The sequence below is a fragment of the Hermetia illucens genome, chromosome 3, assembly GCF_905115235.1.
Source record: "Hermetia illucens chromosome 3, iHerIll2.2.curated.20191125, whole genome shotgun sequence".
Classification (NCBI taxonomy): Eukaryota; Metazoa; Arthropoda; class Insecta; order Diptera; family Stratiomyidae; genus Hermetia; species Hermetia illucens.
The window spans coordinates 9,025,626-9,046,018 of NC_051851.1; the positions used below are offsets into that span (position 1 = coordinate 9,025,626).

Below are 20,393 nucleotides of genomic sequence, written 5' to 3' on the forward strand. Positions count from 1 at the left end.
CGATTCCACCAGTCACCAGGGACGAGCTGATGGAGATCTGCAGTCGAATAGGCGACAGTAAAACCCCGAGCCTGGACAGTATATCGAATAAGGCCCTCAAACTTGCCGTCAAATGCAGACCGGATATATTCGGGAACTGTTCGAAACGTGCATGTCGGAGGGTATCTTTCCTGCACCATGGGAGCGGCAGAAGCTGGTGCTGTTGTTTAAGGCTGGCAAACCTCCACTATGGGGAAAATGTTGGAGCGGGTTATTTATAACAGGCTACCCCCAGTCGTCGAGAGCCAAGGCAGTATGGGTTCCGTAAAGTCAGATCAACCATTGATGCCATCAAAACGTTTGCTGGCTTGGCCGAAAGTGCAATTCATGGAAGGGGTGGTACCAGCAAATATTGTGTGGTGGTGACCCTGGATGTGAGGAATGCTTTTAACTTGGACAATTATCGAATATTGTCGATACGAAAGTCTCTGGCGACGATTGGTGTTCCCACCTACCTCGCCGCTATTATCGATAGCTACTTGTTAGAGCGGACACTCTGGTATAATACCGATGATGGACCCAAAGAGTACGTTGTCTCCGCGGATGTTCCACAGGGCTCTGTACTGGGCCCACTACTGTGGAACATCATGTATAATGATGTACTTGACCTTCCGGTTCCGGAAGAGGCCACGGTGGTGGGTTGCGCTGATGATGTAGCACTAGTTGTGGTCGCAAAGCATCTCCAGGATGCTGAGTTGTACTCAAGCGAAGCAATCAGTGTTGTTAAGGCTTGGTTAGAGAGTGCTGGACTGGCACTCGCTGAGGAAAAGGCGGAAGTGGTCCTCATCACTAAACGTCGCAAAAGAAATTACGTGTGCATAAGAATCGGGAATCGTATCATCACTTCCAAGTCGGCCATCAAATACTTGGAGTGATGATAGACGGAGGACTTAATTTTAAGCAGCACATTGAGCATACTTGTAAAAGAGCATTCACCTCGAGTATGGCTCTGGCAAGGATGATGTCGAACGTAAGAGGCCCGCGGCATACTAGCAGGCTGCTCATAGCTAGGGTGGTGAGTTCTATCATGCTGTAAGCAGTCCCAGTTTGGGGAAAAGCACTGCAGGTTTTAGGCAATGCCCGTAAACTGAGTACGGTTTACAGAAGAACATCCCTAAGGGTGTGTTCTGCCTTCAGGACCGTCTCAGACGATAGAGCGTTCGTCACCTCGGGAATGCTGCCGATTGACATCCTTGCAACCGAAATGATAAACATTTATAACACCAGATCCATCTCTCCCTTATCGCAGGTGAAAAAAGCCGAAAAGGAGAGATCCATAAGCAGATGGCAACAGCGATGGGACCAGTCAGAAAAGGGTCGTTGGACTTACAGGTTGATCCCTTCCATCGGGGAGTGGCTGGAGAGAAAGCATGGGGAGATCAATTATAATCTGACCCAGTTTCTCACCGGCCATGGAGGATACCGTCAATACGTGTACAGGTTTAAATTGGACACCTCGCCTAATTATCCAAACTGCGATGGGCTCTTAGAGGACGCAGCGCACGTATTCTTCCAGTGTCCTAGGTTCGTGGTAAGAAAGGAGGAACCTAGAGGAAACTCTGGGTGAAGTGCTATCACCGGAAAATTTTGTCAGGAGAATGATAGCCTGTCAGGATGCGATCAATTGATAAACTCCGAAAAGCAGAAGAAGTGAGGAAGGCGCGGTAACGAACTCCGCAGGTAGAAGGAAGGAAACCTAGCTAAGGTAAGCTAACTCCGCCCCGAGAAAGATGGTTCCACGGGATAGGGGGGGGAGTCGAGGGTGGATTTCGTGGGTAAAAATCCCACACTCTGGTGTGCCTAGGCCAGAGTCTTTTGAAGATTTACACCTCCTAAAAAAAAAAAGCGGTCTCTACAGATCCTTCACCTGGTTTGGATATGGTGACAATCTTCGGTCGTATCCTTTTCCGACCTAAATTTCTCCTATAAAGAGACATTCAAAGCTTCATATCCTTGTCTTCACTTGAAGCTTGGTTAAGCATTGGGGTGCCATTAGTTAACTGATTAAGGAGGTTTTATTGAATCGGTCCTACATCTTTTGTCCCAAAATGATATTATCGATAAAAATCAGTTAAGCAGATTCAGCAGGATCTTTGAGGAAAATAAAATGGTTTCTACATGTGAGATCTTCCGTTCACTATTACCTACCCCATTTACCGTCAATCTATTCAAGCTTATTCCTTCATTGAGTATTCCAATCCGAATGCAATTAGGTCCTTGTGGGACATACCACCTTTTTTATCCAAGGAATATGCAAAGGACACGGGAGATGGTGAATTAGATTCCGCCGGTTGCCACAAAAAACACAGAATCCTGGAAGAGTGAAATCCGTCTTATTACAATTCCTCCATTGTACATCCTCCACTTGCCATTCAAAAGCATTTTGTCTTTCGTCAATTTCTGCGGACGCCAACTAATCTTGGTTTGAATTATTGACATTCCCTTAAAATATTCCCGACAAGTTTTCAGACATCACTAAGTCAATTTAATATCGTTTAAGTTGTCGTCAAGCCACGTTTCATTTGCCCCGATATGTATTCGATCCATTCAGCCCTTTCTCCAGGGTCTTTTTTCTACGTTCCCTTGCTTGCTTTTTTCGTCCCTCCTCCTGACCCAACTGTATTTAACAAAAGACGAGGATGATAGAGGGACGTCCCAGAAAGGATGGATATTAGAACGCGAGAAAGCTTAGGCTGACAAGAGATTTCGTAGACTGTGATTAATAGTCAGTCAATGGTGAAAGACGGCGAGCTGAACCGAACTGAACTCAATTCAAGGAATTACAGTAAGGTTGCATGAACTTTATTGGAATCCCTTTTCTTCGGCATGCAAAGGCGACGACAACGACTACGACTACGACGGAGAAAAACTGAAAGGAATGATCTAGGAAAATTCAATGGGGTGGATATTGTCCCATATTCGAAAGAGTGCCGGCGCTTGGGATGACTTTATGTGTAGTCGCGTGGAGTCCTTTCATGCAGGGCTTAAGTAAAGCCCGGATACCCTCCGGATAGTTCCAAAGGCGTTTTTACAGTAATGTTGACTAAATTGTTGTTGTCGAACTTACGACTTGTGCAAAGCTCCCTTGGCTATTATTGTGCACTAGTCTCGTATTAAGTTTTCCAACATATGCATCCCAGGACGCTCCCTTCCCCTCGGTAATGTCTGCTTCCAAACTATTCCCTGCTGGAACATTCTGTGTGATGCTCGCAAACAGCTAAGGCGATACTTTTATTTATCCTCGCCCAAACTAAATTCTATACACTTATTTATACCATTTAGGGTCGTTTCCTTCAAAGGAAACTTTGCGAGTCCCTACCCTGGTGAATCCCTTTCCTTGTACTCTACTAGATTGGCCTCGTATCGGAGGAGTGGGGGGTGGAAATGTTGCCAAATTATCGAGATCAAAGTCAGTCAGAGGAATGATAAACGTGCTATTCTGTGGTATAGTTGAAGATTATGGCGACTACGTCTGGTAGATAACAGTGAAAACGAGCCATTGATGGCATTCAATAAATCGATTACGACTTTATGACTGCTGACATAACAATGATAGATTAGGTTGAAGACTGTTTTTCGGTGCTCCAGCAGCCAGAATAGGGTTAGCCAACCTTAAAACCTCCTCCTCATCGTCCTCCGGAAAGGACTTCTTTAAAATGTTTAGGCCGGAAAACTGGGGCGGTTCCCTTCTCTGCCTCGTTCAGCAGGAAGGAAAAAACACCATTCATTATGGCTGTCGACGACGCGAAATGATAGCTGTTTTGTCGTCATTTGTAATGTTCCTGTTCTGGTAGTTTTGTGTATTTTTTAGCTTAAAAGCTATAAAACGATAGAAATGAATTGGATTTATTGGCTTATCGGTTATCGGTTTTGTTAGTTTTATTATTTAGGGCGGAATGGGATGTGATTGAATATTCTGTCAAGCTGGTAATTTTTCAGAATTGTGACAGCCAGATAAGTGCTTGATGTTACGGATTTGGGGATTATTTAATATATTTTGGATGCGGATATGTGATTCTGAAATCGAATGGGAAGGATTGCCCCTAGGCATCAGTGGTAAGAACGACTCAGAAGTATTGAATACTGTAACGAAAGGGTTAGTGCCTGGTCAGCAAATCCTAAAGAACGTCGGAAGCTGGCTGGCTCTAGGTCATACCAACCATCTGATGCTAAATTGTCCTGTTTTGAGCCGCAGGTAAAATTCATTAAACAGCTATCTGTCCATGTCGATGGGATGATATGAGCCTAGCACTACCAAGGTGGTAGTTTTGACGTGTATCAGGAGCCAAGCCCTTCGGGACCCTGGTCGGGTAGTGTACATTGAACCGGTGTTGGTAGACCTCATTGCCCCGAGCGAGTGCTGATTCGTCCGGGAATTCCGGGATCAGCTAAGCGTAGGTCCGGCCTGAGGAAACTGGGGTGGGGCCTGTGTCGCCGAGGGTACATCTGTTCCTGACTATTCCGGCCCGCTTCTTTGCACATGACGCCTTTCCACCTTTCCAACAAGTGTTAAAACTAAATCCAGCTTCGAAAAGTACTAACTGAGATCTTTCATTTGATATCCCACATGACTATATTTGCTGAAAAAAAAAATGTACACCCGCCTTCTGTATATGTGAGAATCCCCCTTTAAGTTCAATGTAAAAGGAAGTAACTCACTGTATGTGTGATCGTTCACAATTCCCACCTTTCCACCAAATTTGGTGTCGATCACTGCTACAGTCTCCGAGAAAAATACGTGTGACGGACAGACAGACAGGCAGACGGACAGACAAACAGACAGACAGACAGACAGTAAATCGATTTTAATAAGGTTTTGTTTTACAGAAAACCTTAAAAATCGACGAAACAACAGGGATTGAGGAAGAGCTGAGTGCGTTTGGGTGCAGCACTGCGTTGTTCACTGCAACGATCAGCGAAAGAAGCAACGAGGGCTGACATATCCAATGTGACACCAGGGCGCCCAAAAAAAGTGGAGGTCTTATCAGGAGGCGCGACTGACCGTGCTGAGATGGCAACTCCAATATCTTGTAATGCCCCTGTTTCGAAAAAAGCCCAGTCAGAATCGCTAGTCCTGACCAGATGAATTCGAACACAAACCGAGTGCAAGTGCAGTCAACCGTCTTAGCTAGAGCCGAAGAGGAAAAGATCATCAGCACATGCACGGCGGTGGTTAAGCGTATGCGGTCGGCAACGTCAACAAAAGCATCAAGAACGGGTTGATGGAACTGGAGGAACCATTGGACCGGGCCCTCCTTCTATTGGCGAACGTGAAGAGCAGCGGAAGACGAATGGAGAGCAGAAACAGCCGCACTAAGAACGTTGCTTGCTTCGGACGGACCGCAGATAGCCCGTTGCAAAGCAAACTGGAGAAAAACTGGACGACGTGCCTGAAGGAGGCTTTATCGAATTAGTTTCTAGGCGGACAGGCGAAGAAGGGAAAAAAGTAAACAACTGACTACGCCACCAGACACCCGTCTGTCTAAAGACAAGGAGGCTGCAAACAAAAAGCCAGGGGCAGAAAGGACGAGGAAGCGAGGAAGGACTAGACCGCCGACTCTGCTCATTTAGCCTACGAAAGGGAAGATATTTGCAGAAGTCCTTAGTGAAATCCGCTACAGGATGAAAACCGAAGACAACGGAGCAGAGGTGTCTTCCATACGGAAAACGAGAAGTGGGGGAGTCCTTGTCGAACTGGTCGCGAAGACGGCTAGCAAGAGTACATTTTGCGAAGCGGTCAAGGGGTTATTGGGGGAGAAGGCTTTTGTTTCCAGTCTAGAGCCCATGTGCTCTCTACAAATCCAGGATCTTCACTGCCTCACAGAAAATGTCGAAGTGGAGGAGACGATAAAGCGTGAATGTCCAAAGGTAACCAATGCCCGGATAGGTGTCACCTCTGTAAATGTTCGAGGTCAAACACACGCCGTGGTGGAAGTAACCGAGAAATATGCAGAATCAAAACTGGATGGGTGGTATGCAGGGTACGAATGCCGATAGCCTCCCTAGTCTTACAGGTGTCTGGACTATGGACAAATGTCAGCATTTTGCAGGGGATCGCACGAGATGATAGCATGCCAGAGATACCGTCAAGTAGGTCATCAAGCGAAAACCCGCTATGAAAGCGAAAGTATCGTTCTCTGCAGGGATCGTTGCGCGTCTGGTGAGAGCGTCGCACACTGCGGGCTTGGGATGTAACGTTTACTTTACGCTGAACGAGACAATGTCGGACTTTCGAGAACGAGGTTTCGAGCACGGAGGGACGAATCCTGGTAGGCGGTGATTTTGATGCCAGAGCCTTGAATGAGGCATGCCCCAGTCAGACTCCAGAGGGAAACAGATTCTGGAAATGGCGGCGAGAACCTTGTTCATATTCGTTTTAGGAATGATGGGGTCCTAAGTCCGCATCACCTTAATGCAGGACCGGACCAAATGGGAAGCAACTTACTCCCTCTTTCCTGGTCCACGGACCCCTCGCTTAGGGCTTGCACCCAAACTTCTCAAAAAAGTGAAGCGATGGCGGCTTTACGGTTTCTTACCAGGGCAGAAGCAAATCGTCAGACACTGCCTCACCTCTGCCCTGGGAGCAGCGTGACCGTAGCGGCTCGCAGATGTTAAGTGCTCCTTTATATAGTTCGTAGAACACGACATGACTACGAATTATATAATATTATATAACATCTGCGAGCCGCTACGGTCACGCTGCTCCCAGGGCAGAGGTGAGGCAGCGTCTGACGATTTGCCTCTGCCCTGGTAAGAAACCGTAAAGCCGCCATCGCTTGTTCGTAGTTTTAAACACCGGAAACATGCGAACACGCCCAGGGCGTGAAGCCAAGATTCCTGATCACTTTTGCGTCGGAATCTCTGACATCGTTGGTGGACGGATTGCGAATCCTAGAAAACGTCTCGGCAAGTAATCACCAGTACATCGCGTTCTAAGCGGTTGATGCTACTTGCCGGCGGGCACCAACGCAACGCTTCTCCTGCCCGTAGAATGTGGCCATGTATCATAAAGGTACAGTATAAGTCAGCAAAAAGGAGACTTCGCAGCGCGATAAATAAAAGCAAAGCTCGCGGCTGGCAGAACCTGGTCAACGAGGTAAATGAGGACCCGTGGGGACTTGGGTATAAGCTTGTCATCCGCAAAATCGGGGCTCTGCGGAGATCCTACATACCAGGTACCGATCTGATCGACCACATTGTACGGGAATTAATTCCCAGACATCCTGTACGGGTTAATGTCAATAGCGCGGAAAGCGTCAAAGGTTGCTCCCTTTTCTCAATGAGAGAGGTCAAAGAAGCAGTTCTCACTATGAAGGACAAGAAGGCATGGCGGCGGAAGTTTACAAACTGGTGTTATCCAAAAGGTAGGTCGGGTTCAGAATAGGGAAATCACGAGTGGATGCTATAATGGAGGTCGTAGATGCGGGCACACAGCCACCGATCTCGACGGATAGCGCTCCTCATAACGCTTAATGTCAGAAATGCCTTCAATTCCGTAAGATGGATAGATATGCTAGGCACATTAGAAAACTCATTCCAAGTGCAAAGCTATCTGTTGCGGATATTGAGGGATTATCAGAAAGACCGCTCCCTGCTCTATGAGACGCTAGAGGGCCAAAGCAAAGTGGAAATCACATCGGGAGTAGCACAGGGATCCATCCTGGGGTCGGACCTCTGGAATCCTTCCAACGATAGTCTGCTGAGACTCGATGTGCCCGAAGAGTCGCGCCTGGTCGGTTACGCAGACGACTTTGCGGCAGTTGTTGCCGGACGCACTGTTAAACAGACGCAAAGCAGACTTGGCATATTGATGCGACGGGTAAGCGGATGGATGACTGCTCACGGTTTCAACCTTGCGATGGAAAAAAACCGAAGTAATCATCTTGACCATAAAGAGGATCCCGACCCTGCGTCCCATATCGATCTGCGAGTGGACTATAGAGTAAAAACCAGCAGTTAAATACTTTAGTTTAATGCTCGACTGGAAGATGAGCTTTTTTGCGGAAATCAAAACAGGAGCAGACAAGGTTGCATCTGGAGTTTTGGCCTTGAGTCGGCTAACGGGGAATATTAGGGGCCTATGCCTACCAGGGGACGTCTTCTAATGGGAGCAACGCAGTCGGTGTGCTCTATGGCGCGGAGGTATGGGCTAATGCTGGTGCATCGTAAGTGCCTTGCTCAAGTGCAGAGACGGGAAGCTTTGCGAGTGGCGTCTGCTTATCGCACTGTCTCTGAACCGGCCGTGATGGTGATCTTGGGAGTGATCCCCATTCCCATTCCTTGCCAAGGAGCACAAAGCTATCTACCGCCGTCAGGGCGAGAACTTAAGAGAGGTGAAGAACTTCAACTCACTCTTAGCGAGTGGCAAATCTCTTGGCAAAATAATCCAAGAGGCAGGCTGGCCGCGCGGCTCATCGGCAATTTAGATCCGTGGCTAAACCGTACGCGTGGTGAGATTGATTACTTTCTTATCCAACTTCAGAGTGGGCATGGAGGTTTTCAGCTTTACCTTTACAAGTTTGTGAAGGCGTGATCTCTAGATTTTCTGTTCTGCTGTGGAGTGGCGCACGACGCTGAACAGACCTTCTTCTCTTGCGAGAGGTGGGACCGCTTTCGTCAGCAACTTAATGCAGGCACACGGGAGCTCTTTCCAGACAACATTGCCAGAGAGATGCTGAAGAGCACTGGCAGATGGAGTCGTGTTGCGTATTATGGCTGGTCTCTTCTTATTGCGAAGAAGATTGAGTTCGACCGGCGAAGGGACCGCATGGCAAGGAGTTCCCTGAACTAACAACTCCCTTCCTCTCTTCGTCTCTCGTTGGTGAAAGGAATTCCCTGACTAGAAGCCGGGGAGCGGGAAGGCTAGCCCGAAGGAATGGGTCAAACGATTCCAGGCTAGTTCTCTGATGACAGGGAGGCGTTCAACACTCCCCGCTTAAGTACATACATCTACTCTAGTCACAAAAAAATGGAGGTTAGAAAGTTTGCGGTCAACCAGTCGTTGACGCACTTTTCGAGAGTCTTGTAAGTCTTGTAGCAAGAAGGACAAGAGGGATAGGAACGTAGTTCATAACTTGATTTAGCGCCTCCAATTCTGAAGACAGGAATAGGAAATAGGAAGATAGGATAGGTCTGAGGACAATTGTATTGTTCAAGTATCGCTTATGCGTTTTTTAGTCGTTGATTACATAGTGACAGCAACATTTGTGTTATTTTTAGAAGCCTTCCGAAGGACGTATTTTAGGCAGGTTTTTTTATGGATCAAGTTGAGTAAAAACGCTAGCTAGTAGCAGAAAAGAGGACATAACAAAATTGCTAAGAGAAATGATTTCCAACCCCCCCCCCCCCTACCGGGTACCGCTACTTTCTTCATACTCCACGATGACAACATTTAGCAGTCGCACATTGACCGTGTCCCCCATCATCGAAGCTCGGTTGATGGTCTTTAAAAGAGCTAATGGGTAACCGCCAAATATCAGCAAGTGTCACTCGCTGTACTTCCCGCCCAAATCCTAACCAACTTCCTTTTCCTATTCTCTTCACGGATATTCCTCATCATATTGGAACTCCACTCAAGACCTCGGAGTTACTTTTCACAAAAAGTTCCGTTTCGACACCCATTCCCCAAAGTCACCAATCGGGCCAAATTCTCGCGATTTATACTACGTTCTCCCTTTAATTATGACTCCGTCCAACCCTCGTTAACTCTCTTCAACTTCTTCGCTAAAAGTATCTCCGAATACTGCTCCAAGGTGTGATGACCTACGCGTAATTTTGATTGCCTTGCCCAAGAAAAGGTGCAAGGTAAATTCACCCCATTCCCTCTCCTTTAAAAAGACCATTGCTATGGGGAGTACCCCTCTCGCTCCACTATCCTTACCTCAATTCCTATAACAACGTGGAACCTACCTAGATTTGTTGCTGAGTTCATCCTGATATTCAACCACCCCATCCCTCCCACCCATCACGAACACGATGTCATCTACAGGAGGTCACCTCATCGATAAGCTCGGTTGGCAGGTAACATTGTGCTATCGAAATATTCGTCATTCTGAACTGGAATCTTACAGTTGGTTTTCTGACTACTATCGGGTCCCAGGACATGCGCAGAGCGTATGTGGTAAATATCAGTTTTTGACGGAAACCGCGCTTACTCCGGGCAGGCTTACCAGTACGAGAGAGTGAAGTGCCAACACCAAGACTCCTACCATCTTACCTCCGTTAACCGCAGGGGGTTCTACCTGTATCACAGAAGTTCTGGTTGAAAGTGGCGCACGTGGGTATTCTGGGATCTTTGGATACCGGTAGCCGAGGAAGGTTTAAGGATTTAAGTGAACTTTTGCGACAAGCGGGGACCAACTTTCCTGATTAATGAAGATATTGTCAGTCCGAGCGTAGTTTACCCCACTATACTTCCTGAGTAAGAGAAGAAAAGAAAAAGAAGGCGAGGCAGACCCTGCCTAAGATGGAGCGATGGCGTAGGTCAGGACGCCAGACAGCTTTTAGGGATATCGAATTGGTGGACCTCGGCGCAAAACCGGGATGTCTGGAGTTCCTTATTAAGGCAGGCCTAGACCGGATACCGGCTCTTGCGCCGTTGATGATGACGATGATGATGATGAAGCATGATACTCCCTGAGTCGTAGGGCTGTCATATGGTGTGATTCCTCCTCCTTTCTCAAACAGGCTTGGGGCTATGACATTATGAAGCTGGTCTTCTTCCAACTGTACTATTACACCGTCGAAAACCGACTCCGCCAACACTTAATTTTTCCCAGGTCCAAGGATCAAAGCTGTGCAGGATACCTAAAAAACAACAATGACCGCATTGGACAATCTAAGCCTTGGTCTCTCCAACCAATTAAGGAATGGAAGCAATTAATGAAAAGAGCTTACAAATGAATGATGAATGGAAACCGTTTTTTATTCCTGTCTTTCCCGATGTGTTCATTCATTTCACAGTTTATGCATTTGGAGCCGTAATTTCATCTCACAATTTTTATTTTTCCCATCAAAGGATGCATTTCCGATTGCTCGTCTGCATTTATATTTTTTAAACAAAACAATTCCCGACTCATCAGCAGACTTGACCATGCCCGCTACAAACCATTCTTGCTGAGATAGAGGATCTACCTCGAGCGCAAACCAATGGAACATCATTTGGTAAACAACTGCAATTCGCAGATTTTACAGGAAAATTGCTCTTCAGGGTGCAATGATTAATGGCCACCAGACGCTGGTTCGCCTGAAAAGAAAACGCTCGGTTTATGCCTGACCGAAAAAAGGAGTCCTCTCCATAAAATGTGGACTACCCAAGCATTTTTCTATGCGTCTATTCAATTTACCCTTCGAGAAGACTCTCTTGAATTGAGCTCGGGGTTGTTTTTTTCTATAAATTTTCCTGTTCCGTAGCCAAGAAGTATGGAGTGGAAAAATAGCAGGAAAAAATCGCTGATCTAATGGATGACTGATGAATGCACTTTACCATCTCATATATTTGTTTATTTAATCGTCCTTTCGACATGCCACGGTCGGTGAATCTATAATTCAAGTTTCCTTTCCCCAGTGCAGACCAGATTCGAGTTGCTCTAGGAAAAGCGAGTTGGGTCGGTTGTGTTGCTCATCTTGTTTATTGTTTGCTTTTCCACTGGTACCATAAAGGGAAAAATATGGCTGTAATTTTTCACTTTTGCAAGGTTTTTGTTTGGCCGCTCGCTCCTGTTCGAAGCTCTTTGAAAATGATTTTATATTCTGTCACAAGGAAAGATTTTTCATTATTTTTACTTACCGACAACGACGAGCGCACTGGTTACCACGGACGTATGGAACGACGGTGCATCAGCTGTTACTTCGCAAGTAAAGTTTCCGGACAGATTAAATCCCACGTTCCGTAGTGTAACTTGCGTTGCATTCGACATGGTGAGCTGCGAAAAAAGGAGACATCGTGAAATTTCCTGGGAAGCTCTTGGGGATGAAATTGTTGCTTCTGTGCCGGTGAGTGACAATTTTTTGAATTAAACTTGGATTTTGAATAAAATTTAATGGAAAAACATAGAGAGCTGTTTTGATGAATTGGATATTTGGGATTTAACATGTTCGGAAGCAAGGAAGTAATTAGAGCGGTGAGTCCCTGGAAATGGGGTTGAGATCAAACCTAACAAAACAAGAAAGCAATTACGTGAATTCGCCTTTATCACAATTGGACTGGCTTGACGTGAGGAGGGAGGGATTCCTCCAGGACCTGGAGCTTTCTCGGGAGCCTGCAATGAGAAAAAACGGATAACAGGCGGACCCTGTTTCCCGCACTTGGGGTCAGCAGTGCACTGCAGGATAGACTGACGCGGAATATAGCTCTCTGAGGACAACCTATCTATCTCTGAAGGGCTGTCTGTCTTCTAGGGCAATGGGTGGCTTTTCAGAGCCAAGCCTCTCATCTACCAAGACCGTCAGTGAACGCTGAGTGAGTCCCTGGAAATGGGGTTCAGATCAGACCTAACAAAGCATACACGTAAATTAACTCGCCTTTATCGCAAGGCGGTCAAAGGGTAGTATAGGCCCCAGGGCAAAACGTGGATTGATACCCACGATGGAGCAAAAAACCTGGAAAATATCTGCTAACCTAACACCAACAGCTCTACTACCAAACCCTATCTCCACCTCCACTTGGTGACCTGAGGGAACTCTTTCTTAACGAAAAGCTGCAGACGGAGAAGGATGAAGGCGAGTCTCCCGAGCCTAAAAACGGGACAAACTGTACCAACTGGTCCTCCAGGTTGGGGTTTGGGTAGGGTTGACAACCCTACACGGAAAACAACTTGTTACGAAGCCACAACAGAAGCCTCGGACTGGACAGATTACTCAACGACGAGCCCGGCAACGACAACGGAATAACGATTTGCGCATTTTCTCATGGAAACGTGCGCACCCTGTACAGAGATCAAGCTGATGAGCAGCTAGCCGTTACCCTCTCCCAATATAGGACTGATGTAACAGCAGAGATGCGTTGGACAGTGGCCGGTTTCCTGGAGAAGAGCCGCTACACCATATATTATAGTGGCCATCCAAACGCGTAAACCATGTGCTTGGAGTAGGTTACTTAGTCAGCTAAAAAATGAAACCTGTTGTTATCGGCTTTGAAAACATAAGCGAAAGGCTATGCACTCTGCGCTTCCGAGGCAAGTTTAGAGCAGAGTCGGAGAAGGCACGTAGAACGAACCTTCGAAGCCTGTCCCGGATATGATGCCATGACCGTCCGGTTGTGGATAAAATCCGGCTCAATAGGTTACGGTGGGCGGGTCACTTAATCCGTATAGATGAGAATGATCCCACCCGCAAAGTCTACAATGGCAATGTCTATGGTAGAAAAAGAAGACGAGGCAGACCCTGCCTAAGATGGAGCGATGGTGTAGGTCAGGACGCCAGACAACTTTTAGGGATATCGAATTGGTGGACCTCGGCGCAAAACCGGGATGTCTGGAGTTCCTTATTAAGGCAGGCCTAGACCGGATACTGGCTGTTGCGCCGTAGATGATGATGATGATTTATCGCAATTGGGTAGGGACCAGAGCAGGTGGTGAGAGGGATTCCTCCTGGGCCCGGAATTTTCTCGGGGGCCGAACGAAATTTCAATGAGAAAACCTCAAACACGTATATTTTTCACCCCGCGCTCCGACTTCCCCATTACTTTACCCTACCCTGGGACCGGATTTCCTCTTTACGGGGTTGCAATTGGGTTATGGTTTAAACTTAGGGCAAGAAGCAATTTTGACCCATTTGGATCCTATTCGTCCGTGACAGTATGATTCCCATATACAATAAATGGCGTAACCTAAGATGATGAAGGAACCTAGTCCTTGACATGGGTCTAAAAATATTCCTTATCTAATCAGCACCTCCTGGCTCAGTCATTCAACAAGTGGATGAGAGCTCCGGGCTTTCTCGGTTAAAAAATTAACTCATATTTGCTTTGACTAGCGTCTGATAATATGATGGGCACTCATGTATCACTAGCAATTGGCAACCATTTTCGGTCATGCTGATAAGTTTTCTCGTCACAAACGGCCGGAGTTTTCCCAAAGCGAGGAGTCCGCGAACCCAAAAAAAGGAGGGAGAATTCCTCACCAGTTGGTCCTTTCCGCCATCGAATGGATTCAATTTGAGGTTCAGAAAATTTGGTTAAAGTCCAGTTGGAAGTTTAATTATTCAGGAGCAAACTTACAAAAGTCACCAAGGCTCGTTGCAGCAGCTTTAAGTTTCTGCTTGACAACTGTTGAAGAATATTCTCGCAGTAAAAGGGAGTCGCCTGTATACGAGGCATCGATCTGTATAAGTTCATGGTTTTTGACAGCAGTGACTGATTTGAGCAGGCCAAAAATGGACCCTCTATTCCGCACCAACTGCGCATAACTTCAACGTCCTTCTTCAGTCAGCCATCTGAATCTTTTGCAGATGCATTTCGGGGCGGCAATCTAATCACATTATCTCCTCAAATGCCGCTCAACAAAGCCATCCCAGATTCATGATGCGGTTCAATGCAATGATAAACCTTCTAGCATCCAAACAAGGATATATTTTTTTTGGAGTAGGTTTGGTGAATGCGTTTACGCACAGACTTGACTGGACTGGACTACCACCACAGTACACTGTCGGGCTACCAACTAAACACCGCCCTGTCATCAGAGAACTAGCCTGGAACCGGTTGACACATTACTTCGGGCTAGTCCTCACGCTCCCCTGGCTTTGGGGGCTTTCAAGTCAGGGAATTATTTTGACCAATGAGAGGGGGGGGGGGGGGAGAAAGGGAGTTGTTGGTTCAGGGAACCCCTTGCCGTCCGGTCCCTCCCTCGGTCGAGTTCAATCTTTTTCGCAATAATAAGAGCTAGAACATAATGCGCAACACGACTCCATCTGCCAGGCCTTTTCAGCATCTCTCTGACAATGTTGTCTAGAGTGAGCTCACAGAATAAGCGCCTCTTGAGGAAGCTCACTAAGGTGCTTGGAAAGAATAAATTCGAAGTGAATTTACTCCAGGGACTTCAAGCAGAAATTGCCTCACATGAGCCAACAAACAAGTGGATCTACAGAGAAACTGCACCCCGCTTACTCAACCCAGAAAGGAACTGAGATGATAGAAGGTACTCCAACTCTAATTTCGCTGCAGACAATTTGTCAGGAGTAAGTCAACGAGCTTTTGGGTAGCTGGTGGGCCCGTGTTTATATGATAACGAACCGAAGGACATGAGGTTGTAACACCCTGTGACAACTATTGACGTTCTACAACCCACTCGTAATCCTTTGGATAATTGAGCAAATTATCTCTGCAGACATCACACGTGGCCTGCTCAGGCCTAAAGACAAGGAAAGGAAGAAAGCGATTCTCTTGAGGTCCAGCATGGAGAAACTAAAGAGCTAAACAAAAAGGATGTGCATAGTTTTCACCCCGCGCTCGGATTTTCCTTGCAGCCATTCCTCAGTCCAACTAGTCCTTACAAAGTAGAGTATTCTATCTGATTTATTCCGAATAAGAATCAAACGATCTAGGCAAGGATAGGGAGGGATTTATTTTTAGGTTATTCAGGTAAGGATGCCAGGGGAATCCTTATAAAAGAGGGCTCTATAGTGGGTAGTTGAATCTGCATTAGAAACTTTACTGGCGATATTGAACTAGCGGAACTATTCAAATTTTACTTCTGTCTTGAAGTAGTTTCCGACCTATGATTGCAGAAGGCGGCTTGGTCTGATAATATTTCAGGTTGAAGCTGCATAACTCGGCAAGTCCTCAAACGACCTCCTCGCGATGGCTGCTGGAAACCTTATTTGGACGGACCAAGAGTGTGTAGGGCTGGTCTGAGACTTGATTCATCCAGCAGACGAAGATCTGCTTGTCTGCTGATCATATCTTAGGGGCAAGTGGATCTGGCGGGGAGACGAACCGAAGCAACAGCCCGGGGATCGTCCTCCGTGCACTGGAGAAGGTACTAATAGGACCCCAAGCAAAGTAGAACAGCATATGCCGAGGGCTCCCTGGCCAATGATTTGGTCTTTAGTATGCGAACTTTGTATACCTTTTGCACCTTCAATTTCAAATAAGATCCTTACTCTGGTGGCGGACTAGTCAGGTTGGACATTCTTCCCGGACTACTCGTGGGACCAATACATGGATTCAATTAATAAAAAAATAAACCGACGATAGAAGAAGAGGTGGTAATGCCAGGTGCATCATCGAGTATAAGCTGCTGGTATCCAGCCAGGACACAGTAGCTATCGAGGGCAGCACACTCAGTGCCAGCCGTAGCACTGCTGTGCTGAAACCAACCGCAGACGAACAGAATTCGAAACCCACCGCCCTCAAACACAATCGATCTCAGGACAAGGCCGAACGAGATCAGCGACGGGGTTCGGCGCCATTTTTGTGTGGCGCTGACGGATGGTAATTCCGCTATCGGAAAACTATGCTCGGAAGTGGACCAGTGTTGAGGCCAGGTTGTCGGAGATGGTCATCGAGCATCTCCTGGACGCTAAAGGCAAACACACGGGATCCATCTTCTGATTTGATTCCTTTCAGGTGGTCCGTGAGCTCCACGTTATAGCTTGCGAGGACCAAGGGATTTTCTCGGTTCGTGCGTCACTAAGACACCTGAGAGGATGTAAAGCGCAAAGTTATCCCCTATGAAGAGATTCCCAGGAGACCGTTTGCTCGCATCTGGTTGCCGAAGATCTGCATAGATAAGGACACGCTTGCTCAATCCCTGCGCCTTCAATACCCTAGGATTCCCATGGGCGACTGGGTTGTTATCAAGGAGGAGAAACCTCAGATAAACAGCCAACCTTTTCTTCTCCGTACAGACGGAGAGTGCTTAGGGGCATTGGTAAAGGTCGACTGAAAAGTGCGGTTCGGAGCCAGAAATGCAAAGATAAAAGTGTTCCGCTCTGCAAAACCGGAGATGAGGTCCGACGGGGACTGACAAACCCCCAACGCAAGCAGATCATTCTGGGGGTATAGTAGATAAATCTGCAGCACTCGAAGTATGGTTCGGCTAATCTGCTAACCTTCCTCCTAAAAGGAAGACGTCGACATCGCACTAATACAAGAGCATTGAATCGGAGACGACCAAACCATCAAAGAGTTCCAAAGCAAATATTTTAATTTATTCTACAATACAGAGACGGTGGTCAGGACTGACCTATATTATGTATCCTAGCCAAGAAGAGTTCGCACGCTCCATCAGGACCTGAGTTCTAGCGACCTAGTCGTAGTAAAACTGGGGCAGGCGGGGGCAGAGAACGTGTATATTTCCTTGGCTTACATGGCTCACGACCGATTAGCTCCGCCAGAAGAACTACAACATTTGACGAACACCATAGATAAAGAAGGCCAACCTGTTGATAGGCTGCGACCCCAAGGCATACGCTTCGGGGTGAGTCATTCTTTGGTTTTATTATTACTGAAAACCTGTCGTTGTGTAACAGAGATAGTACACCAACCTTCCATTTCTCCAGCTCGGAGAACTGTGATGGTTGGGAGAAGGTGCTTTATATCCCCCTAATAACTGACAATGGGATTCGTAGGGTGGAGAACTGAAGAGTAGAGATGCTGCTCAGATCACTGTTGGATACTTTCTAGTGTAGATCCCGCCGCAAACCCTTCAGAGACCCCAGGAGGAGTGACAGGAGAAAATTTGGTCAAGTAATTAAGAAGAAACTCTCCAGTGGGCAAATGACTAAGATTGGCACGACAGGCAAACAGGAGTCAAAGGTCCGTAGCTGTGGAAAAGGCATTCGATACCGTCTTTAAAGTCTTGTTCCCTGCTAATTACAGTAAGAAGACACTACCATAATGGTGGCACGAAGATTTGTCCAGCCTCATGGAGCTGATCAAGGGAATCTTTAACATCTGCTACAGGCGTAAATGTTGGCAGCCATGCAAGGACAAGTCGGCTATCAAGACCGCCAAGAGGCGTTTCTGGCTGGACTATTCTCAGAGCATCGAAAGTACCAGCGAATCCGCAAGGCTCAGTAAGATTCTGTCCGAGTAACATAAGAACCCTTCCTTTCTTGAAAAGTCGAAAGGTTCGTGGACGCAATCTTCAGGTGAAACTTTGGAGCTGCTGGTTCAAACGCACTTTCCCGCCAGGGAGGAGACTAGGAGTCAGAGCCTTGCTTGGAGGGTTTGTGGCATATAAATCTCCGGGCCCAGATGGCATAATGCTTGTCATGCTACAGAAGCAGCAAGAACGGATTATTCCATGGATACGTACCACAGTCCTGAAAGAACAAAGATTGGTTTTTTTCTCCAATGTAAAGTATCTGGGTGTAATCCTGAATCCCTAAATTGGAGGTTAAGCATAGAACTAAGAAGGTCTGTATAGCATGCAAGAGTAACTTTCCAAAAATGGGATCTCCGGCCGACAATGGTTTTCTGGATGTTTACCGCTATGGTGCATCAAATTCTGAAATACGGCTCTATTGTATGGTGGCAGGCTTTGTGCAAAAAATACAATAGAATGAAGCTTACTGAAATTCACAGAACCGCGTGTGCAGACTGCAAACTTCCATATTAAATACGTTGTAGTGAACAGTGTCGTCAGACTACGTGATTCTGGATGCTGGACAGCGTAGCCCTACGGCGACAGTAACATTCTAGACGAAGTACCTCAGGAAATCTGGGCATTCCCCATGGACTAGACTTTCCAACCAGGGCAGAGTGGAAGACCAGCGACGTGTTGCAAAGTTAATCAACGGTGGTCTGTGGAGGCGCCCGGGCGTTTTCTCGAATGCACACAGTGGATCCAAGTCGTATGGTCTCCCAGCTTTCACCAGTGTATTCCAAACGGAAGTATTGCGATACTGGAAGTCTGTCAATGGTTGGAGCATGATCCGAGCCCAAGCGTAACACAGCCATTCTGAACGACAGTTAAGCGGTCATTAAGGCCTTGTACTCAGCGACAACATCTTCCAGGTTGGTGGGGCATTCACAGACGTGCTGAATAGTCTGGGTGGCACACTCACTGTCAACCTCCTCTGAGTTCTCGGGCATAGTAACCTAGATGGGATTGAGCGGGCTGATGGATTGGCCAGGCGGGGCTTTGCTCTTGGCAGCCCTTTGGTGAGTACAGTCGGTGTCTCGCGGGCGACTGTGAAGGACGGAATGTACTCAGACTACTTAGCAGGGCGGGGCTAAGATAGCGAAGGTTTACCATCTGTGCCAAGTCAAGGAGGAGCCCCATCACGAGAGTTCCTGCGCCAGGCTAGACATACCCTACACTTCGTATTGCCGAAGCCACAGAGAAGAGGGGGTAACTCTCGGTCACTTCTTCAGCGATTACCCAGCTCTACCTAGAGTCAGGATAGAGCACTAGGTAAACGATCTTTTGGAGACCTCAGAGAGATTTCTAACTGCAGAGTGGGCGAGCTGCTTGCCTTCTATGCTACGAGCTGGCTCTAAAGATCCGAGCTGACTGGACTCTGCCTCATTGCTCTCATAACAACCGTCACATCAAAACGGTGCTAATTGGGCTCCTCGGAGTGGCCACTAATACCTACCTCCCAACCCATGATTGAAGAATATGTTGCAATGGATTTTATTATGTCTTCATAATTGGACAGGGTGACACTGCAAAAGGATGCTTCAATCGAGGCTTCAAGGTAATACGATCCAAGTCAAATTGAAAATCCATTTAATGGAAAAGGTGTCAAATTCACCTGGAGTTCCTGAAATTTCATTCGATTTTTAACCCCTCCTAATTGAGCAAGTGGATGCTTTCACGATGGAATTCTGGACTTGGTGAATTCTCATTATTCTCAATTTGGAGAACGAAATATATTCTAAAGCCCAACGATGAGGAGGGTTTATAATTTGCTTGTAACATTCCCAAAGGAGCTGAATTTTTTGGATTCCTTCAGGTTGAATATTATGGTAACCCCTCCATCAAATTAGTAAAATAAGCATTAATTACAGGCTTGAAAATTTCAACGAAATTCCCAACACCAAATTGATCCAATTAACTCCAGAGAAATATGCTCTGTTTCGCTCAACTTGTTATTGATGTTGACCTCAACCAAGACTGAAAAATTCACGACCCCACCCAGTATTTTTTTCAACGTCGTCGTTGTCCCTTCCTTAACTTGTTATTATCTCGACACCATCAACTTCAAAAGATTTACAGTCACGATTTTTAACTCCTGGCATTCTCACCCCATCACCACCACCGAGTTCCTAATTGAATTTCCCATAAAAATTGGCAGGACAAAGAAGTAGGCGCACAAAAAAGCTCACAACGACTGAGGTTCAAGTGTCAGCTCTTAATTGTGCGAATATTTTCATCACCATCAAAGTAAATAAAGGAATTTGCATT

The 20,393-nt window shown here is 46.7% G+C and overlaps 1 protein-coding gene across 1 annotated transcript in view; it reads right to left on the reverse strand.

The window, feature by feature from the left end:
• LOC119651800 overlaps positions 1-20,393 on the reverse strand; it is a 628,198-nt gene that overhangs the window by 420,380 nt on the left and 187,425 nt on the right. Inside the window, exon 4 of the mRNA XM_038055584.1 lies at positions 11,828-11,963. Coding sequence (XP_037911512.1) covers positions 11,828-11,963 — 136 coding nt within the window. The remainder of the gene's footprint in view (positions 1-11,827; positions 11,964-20,393) is intronic.